Here is a 7,000-nt window from a genome sequence, read left to right as displayed (position 1 = left end):
CTAGGTCTTTTTGGGTTGTTTAGTACCAGGCCGCGAAAACCCAGTAGGTGCCTGTGACATATTCCAAACATACATGGAGTACACGGGAGAGAGCGGATGCCCACACCTGATGGCTGTCATATGGGAGCACCTGTGTGCACTGTGGGCGGAGTTTGAGAGATATTTCCGCTCTGGAAAGGACCCAAGGATCGGGAATGAGTAGATACACGATCCTTTTATTGCCGAACCATCATCTCTCACACCAGTAGGACCAAGAGGACAAAATACTGGAGTTAAAAACCAATGAGGACTAAAGACTTTATTCACACATCCCCCCACCCCACCACCCTACAGGTCCGTCAGAAATATTATAGCTACTATCTGGTACGTGTAGTGTAAAAATGTGTAAAAATCTGTTTAGGCATATAGAGGGAGAAAAAAGAGAGGCCCGAGAATAGAACCCTGAGGGACCCCACAAGCTACGGGACCTGAGGAACTATTGTGAATTTTAAAAGCAAAAGTCAGAACATAACCAGCTACTAGGATTTATTCTCAGGGGACTGTTAATTTGACAGTTAATGTAACATTTTGTCCATCCATAGTTAGTGATGATTGTTGTTGAGATATTGACTATGTGGAGGACACAGCGAACTGCCAACTCTAGACTTGCTGGCATTGTTCGAACAAGACTCGGTCAAAAGCTATGTGGCTGACTGCATCAGCTCAATGTGCGCTTTTGTGGGCAATGTGCTACAAGGACTGTCCTTATGAGGCCGATGACAACGTGTTTGAAAGCAGGTGCGCACAGCTGACAAGCAGTGGAGGAGTAGCCCCGCCTACTCCCCGAACAAGGTATCCAGAGCCGTATAGACAGAGAGTCGCGTCAGTGGCGGTCCAATATGCTGCATGATGATTTTTGTCATACAATCATTAAAACTAATTACCACTGCCGAAAACGGAGATAGACAGACAATTACCAAGAAGTTCTATTTACTTCAATACATAAAATTGCCTTTAAAAACAGAGGGCTGCAAACAAAGAAGAAAAGGTGTAGACAGTAGAGAATATTAACAATGCAAGTGACTCCTCTCCAGTGATCCTGAGATAATTGCCTGAGTAAGGGTAAAAAAACAAACAAGGAACTCTGAGTGCTTTCCTGTGTACACTTGTTTTAACACACAATACAGCGTCTCTGCTTGGACATTTTGTTCATCTCAACAGCTCTGCTCAGCAAACATGTCTGGCCAATGAAGGTGAACATTTGTTTTTCTGAGCACGTTGTTTTTGGGGGAAAGTAGGGCAAGATGAGCTGCAGGCTTGGTAAGATCCCGCCCACTGAATCACAATACATACACACTCTCAGAAAGACAATGGCTATAATATGAGCTATAATAATATATCTGCATTGTCAGGGATCAAAGGAGAGTGTTGATGGTAAAGTAATGAACAATTTCTACATCTCACATTCGCCTCTTTTATTGCATCTCTCACAAACTCGTCCTGATTTTAAGGTGTCTGCTCCAACATTTATGATTCTTTTTGGACATCAAAGGATGCATTTAATATCAGAGGAGCAGAAACAACAGATCTGAGCGTGTCTGAATGAGGCAGCATCCTCTCGGGTACGGCTGGACGAGATCCTAAGAAATGAATGAGGCTGGTGTTGCTATGCGATGCGGCTCAGCGCTGCTTAAAGAGGCGGGACGAAGAAAATCCTTCAGACGAGCTGAATCTCGATTGAAGTCTGAGCCTTTGATGCTCAGACACCCCAGTTGACTCACATACTTCTTTTGGCCACAGTCCACTCGCCTCCTATGTCTACCCACACGATGCCGGCACCAAACTGTGAACACTGATCTTACAAGGTGCTTAAGTTTAAAACAATACATACATAATCTAATTCAAATTCAAATAAGCTTTATTGGCATGACTGATCAGAAACCAAACTATATAAGCACCGACAGATGATTAGCAGTAATTATGCAATTATAAAAATGCCACCCTCTGTTAACATGAAATATTGAAATATCTGAACATCAGATCATTTGAGGTGTTTGCACAGACATTCCCCAGAGGACAAATCCAAATGACTGAGGTGAACTTCTGAACTTTCTTTTTTTAAAGATTTTCTTTGGCATTTTTATGCCTTTATTTATAGAGAGGATAGGGGATAGTGTTGGCAACAGGGGAAGAGAGAAAGGGGGATGACACGTGGCAAAGGGCTGAGGGTGGGAGTCGAATCCGGGGGTTTGTAGCTTCTGGGCCGCCGAATGAAAACGTGAGCTAGACGTGTTTGTGGGCAATATATTTCGACTACTGTTTTGAGGTTTATTCATGAGAGCTGGTACTGGCATTCAAGGTCCCAAGAGGTTTCAACCTACTTACCACAGTTAACGTTTCCTTCAGCACCACCATGAGGTTGTGTTTTTGAGCGATGTAACTCGACGACCGTGGGATGGATGAAATTTGGTACAGATATGCGTGGTCCCCAGAAGATTCATCCAACTGACTTTGGCGATTCTCTGAAATGAATTTCCGAAACACCTGCAGGTCAAAGTTTTCTGAATTCTGTGAAACAGCTCCACATCCACTAAATGCACTGCGGCACGTGCACTGTAGTTAAGTTGTGGAATATCCAACATAAACCATACACTCAAACGCTCATCTTCACAATGTTAATTAATCCAAAACTGAAAAATAACGCCAAATAAATGCAATTGTCAGAGCCATAATGTGCTTTATTCCTATGTTGATTATTGTTTTGTTGCACTCCTTTTATGGTTTAATTTCATCTGGTGATTGGTACCTGGGTGTGGTGTCACCTTCATTATCTGTTGAGTTGGGTGGCGGGAGTTCAGACAAAGAGGGTAAGTTAGGCATTTTCTGTTGACCATCGCACCATGAATGAATTATAAATCAGCTGTCCGTTTAGGTTAATAAACAGTTAAAAGCATCTGGACTTTGTATTGCAATTTTTGTGGACAGACGTGTGAGCACACTTACGCTCTCAGCAGCACTTTACCATCATAGTCGCTACAGCATTGTTTACTCTTATTATAGTCATGCTAACTAGAAAAAAAGGTGCAAAGCTGTTCACATTTGAGACCTGATCTTCAGAGGGTACCGATGAGGCTGAAGGTTATCATAAAGACAGACTGGGGAAGTCGTGCAGTATTAACAGGTAGGCTCATACACATTCTTGGTTGAAGTCTTTTCATGGGATTTATTGACTATAAATAAAGGAAAGAAGAATGACAACAGGCACCAAACAAAACACCAGACATTAATAAGAAAGCATCAGCAGACTGGTTCCACTGAATTCCTTCCCATGTTTATGGCTGGAACACCAAACTGCTAACACATTGCTGCCACCATGTGGTCACTTCTGAGAGGTGCACTGCATATACAAGGCAGAGACTCTACAAACCATCCCGATGTCCTCTCTTCTTGGTGTGAGCAGCTCAAGCTGCACGCTTCCTTCTTTTTCGTGTCTTTAATTCTGTGGAAAACACAAAAGAAGACAACGTTAAATATCAAAGAATGTACAGACTCTTGAAGTTATGGGGAAATTAACAAACTTACTGACTGAAGCATCGCTGGCATCACTGTGAGGAAGTGAAGCCTCTTCGTCTGTTGGGACTGCAGGCTTGGATGCCCGCAACAAGTACTTAGGGACATGCTGAGAAACCAAAACAAAAATGTACAAGAGACAACATCTGTGTTATGAAAGGATGTTGTTACAGATTATGAGCAATGCAAACAAAGCAACACCCAATAATGCAGCATGTAGGTTAATGATAAAAAGGATCTGAAATTAATTAATTAATATCTGGCTGACGCAGAATCCACTTGCTTAGTAACATAGGAGCGTGATTCAAGAGTTTGTTAAAGAGGAGATGAGATGAACACACTGGCTACACATGAATGTCCTTTAGAGTGAAAAGAAAGCGCTGTCCTCGCTTGCATTTACCGATGCCTACTCCGGTTAAGAGAATTATTCCCTATGAGCCACATGGAGCAGGTACTGTACCTGCTTAAAAAGAACTTGGGAGACGATGATACGAGCCTCTCAAAGGCAATGAAAACAGGAAACCAAGGCTAACTGACTTTAAGACCAGCAGGTACATCAGGGAGACACAATAAACCAATGTTTACACAAGCAGCAGCAGCAGCAGCAGTAACCCACACTGATGGGGCCAAAGACACTGGTTTCAGACAGTAACCACTAACACCAGCAACTGCCCCAGAATTTGTGCATCACTGCTATGCAGATTAAGTAAAGCAGGAAGTGTGGTAAAATGCCACAGCAATGCTTGCACAGTGATAGGTTTGTTTGACACACAAATTCTAAACTTGAATGAACCACAGCATCAAATAACTGCTCGAAGAATCCTTTTTTGACCTACTTAACTGAACAAGCCACTGACTAAATGACTAAGGTGCATGGGGGAAGACAGTGAGATAAATCAAATGTCTACGCTTCTCTCTTTGTCGTGTTAAACTGACCCAGCAGGTTTGGGGTCCAGGCTGATCATCGCTGGATCTGCTCTGGATCCTCTGGCTGCGTCGTCGTTCAGTCGAGCTGCCGGGACGATTTAAAGTGGAGGGCCGAAGGCGACTGCTTGTGGAGGCAGCTCCTTCTGCTTCAGCGAGAAGGTCTGTTAGTTCTCCATCACTGATCTCCTCCTCCAGCATGGAGCCGTCTGTTCAGGGACAGATTCACAGTACGAATACTTGTCAAATAAACTACACCACTGCCACTTTACCTCATAACTTTATCTTTAATGGCTCTTGATACCTCCCATTTTACTTCTTTTTTTTATTCTCTATTTAGATTTCGCCTTTTTCTCGACTTATTCCTGTCTTAGTACTGCTGCAACAATTGTATTTCCTCTCCGTGGATCAATTTAGATTTATCTTAATAATGACACAAGTAACAAAAAAAAAAACAGGATAACTAACACAGCTTTACCTCCCTGTTGAGGACAGACCGCACAGTCAGGACAAATCCATTCATCTTCGGGGCTCCGGGTTAATGATGGTGTCAGGCAGTCCATGTGATACCTGAGCAATAAGCACAACCACAGTTCTGCATTTAAGTAAACCAGCATTTCCAGCTGCTTCATCAAGAGTTTGTAGGTGTTTCAGTTGTATAACACATCATGGAAACAATGATGACACAATGGTGCCACAACTTACCATTGTTATATAATGCCACTGCTAAGACTAAATTAAACATTGATATACTGCATAATGAAATCAAAAGTAAGAGTACCTGTGCTGAGACAATACCACTGTGCTATAGTACTTTAACATACCCTGAATCACACTGTGTGCACACTATCAGCTGGTGCCTGCGGTCGCTGCGTCCACATCTCTCGCAGATGACAGCATTGCTCCCCTCCTCTTCTTCTTCATCATCATTTTTCTGCGTCCTCACTTTGATCTGCAGCAGCACAAACAGTTCAGATTGTCTACACATATTCCAAACACATGCAGAGAGTATTTCTTCAGTTCATTCCAAAATAACATCACCTTCTTTTGAATGTCCCCTCCAGGACACCGTCTCTGGCTGATGCACACAAAACTGATTCGATCCACTGGGCAAGTGTTGGCTGTCTTAATATTCAAGACAAAAGGCAACAAATATTGTAAAATAATGATATTTTCTTGATCAATGCATTGATCTTTGAGCATCTTTTGCTTGACAGGTGATTTATGTGATAACAGATGAAACACCTGCTAATAAAAGATCTAATCTCAAATGCAGTTTAAAAGATATCAAGTGATATCCATACTACATCTACTTTCACCCTTTTTTTAAATTTAGCGAGCCATTAAGGTTGGATAAATACACTTGTTTCAAAACAGAAATCAACTAATTTCAAGACTTACAGGTATAGCTTGCAAATATCTGAAAATGCCGAAGTGGGATTGTTACACCTTATTGCAAAGTAGTTAAGACTGTGACCAGGTGAAGTGTTTATTTACCTTGGACCATTGGAGAATACATTCAAGGCAAAATACGTGCTGGCAGCTTTCCAGAGATCCTACTGCCTGCTTCTCAAAGGGACTCAGGCAGATATAACACCTATCTGAATCTGATGTTAAATCTGCATCCTCCCCACCTCCTGTGTTCATCACTGTGGACTTATGCATTATTTAATGCTGGACAAGAAACGCTTTTTTTGTTACACTCTAAACTAACAATAACAACCAACAAAACTCCACATAAAACCACCTGTTCTCAGGCTACGACACAGGTTTAAAGTAAATCTAACACAACCTGACCTCGAATAGCTTTGTCGGAGTTTCTGTCAGCTGTAACGTTTAATGCCGTTGTTGACATTAACAGCTAGTTAGCTAAGAAGCTAACACTACCATGAAGCCTTTTCTGGGCACGTCCTTTGATTAAGTCATTATAGTCATACCGGAGTACCACTCCGAGCTCTCCACTAGCTAATGTAACGATAATATAATACATAAAGGTGTTTAATATTTAAACAAAGCAAGCTAACGGTAGCCGCTGGTTTTAAGTTCCGCGCTGTGCAAAACAACTTCCGACTTTCTTTCAGAATAAGAGCGTCACAAAAAAGTTAACTCAATATGCAGCGATGTCATGATTTGATAATAAAATGTTTAAATAGGCTGAACTTGTGAGAGGAGTATTTAAACGTAAACAGAAATTTGCAAAACTGGATTAAGAACGATGTAACACGTTTAGCTAGGTGGTAACTGGTATGTGTCAATATTATAAATGGTTATTTAATGTGGGAATATGCATGACTAAAGCACAAATCAACATGTTGTGACAATGTCTGGCTTTATTATGCAAGATTGAGGCACTGACTCAAGGAGGGTGGGTGTATCAAAATCTTGTTATATTACCTTCATAATTTTACCTGTCTCTGCACATACATTTTAAGATATTTTGGGGGCCGTTTAAGAATCTGAAATACTTTATTTATCCCCGGGGGTAAATTCGGGCATTACAGTTGTTCTGACAAAGAGAAATATATGG

General features: G+C 41.6%; 1 protein-coding gene across 2 annotated transcripts; it reads right to left on the bottom strand.

The window, feature by feature from the left end:
- Positions 1-3,183: 3,183 nt before the first annotated feature.
- Positions 3,184-6,245, bottom strand: LOC138590353 (PHD and RING finger domain-containing protein 1-like). Of its 2 annotated transcripts, none has more exons than XM_069660971.1 (7): positions 5,971-6,245; positions 5,515-5,598; positions 5,298-5,425; positions 4,952-5,043; positions 4,486-4,682; positions 3,562-3,658; positions 3,184-3,478 (listed from the first exon to the last, which is right to left on the bottom strand). In XM_069660971.1, exons 1-7 carry the CDS (start codon positions 6,136-6,138, stop codon positions 3,441-3,443), a joined length of 804 nt encoding a protein of 267 aa, XP_069517072.1. In that variant the 5' UTR covers positions 6,139-6,245; the 3' UTR covers positions 3,184-3,440. The 2 variants fall into 2 exon arrangements, with proteins under 2 accessions (XP_069517072.1, XP_069517073.1); XM_069660972.1 differs by having other exon boundaries at positions 3,566-3,658.
- Between the last annotated feature and the right edge of the window lie 755 nt (positions 6,246-7,000).

Source organism: Semicossyphus pulcher, unplaced genomic scaffold (assembly GCF_022749685.1).
Source record: "Semicossyphus pulcher isolate SPU_LCO1_2020_fin unplaced genomic scaffold, fSemPul1.0.p SCAF_13, whole genome shotgun sequence".
In the NCBI taxonomy this organism is placed as follows: domain Eukaryota; kingdom Metazoa; phylum Chordata; class Actinopteri; order Labriformes; family Labridae; genus Semicossyphus; species Semicossyphus pulcher.
This window is presented reverse-complemented; position numbering and strand designations above follow the sequence as displayed.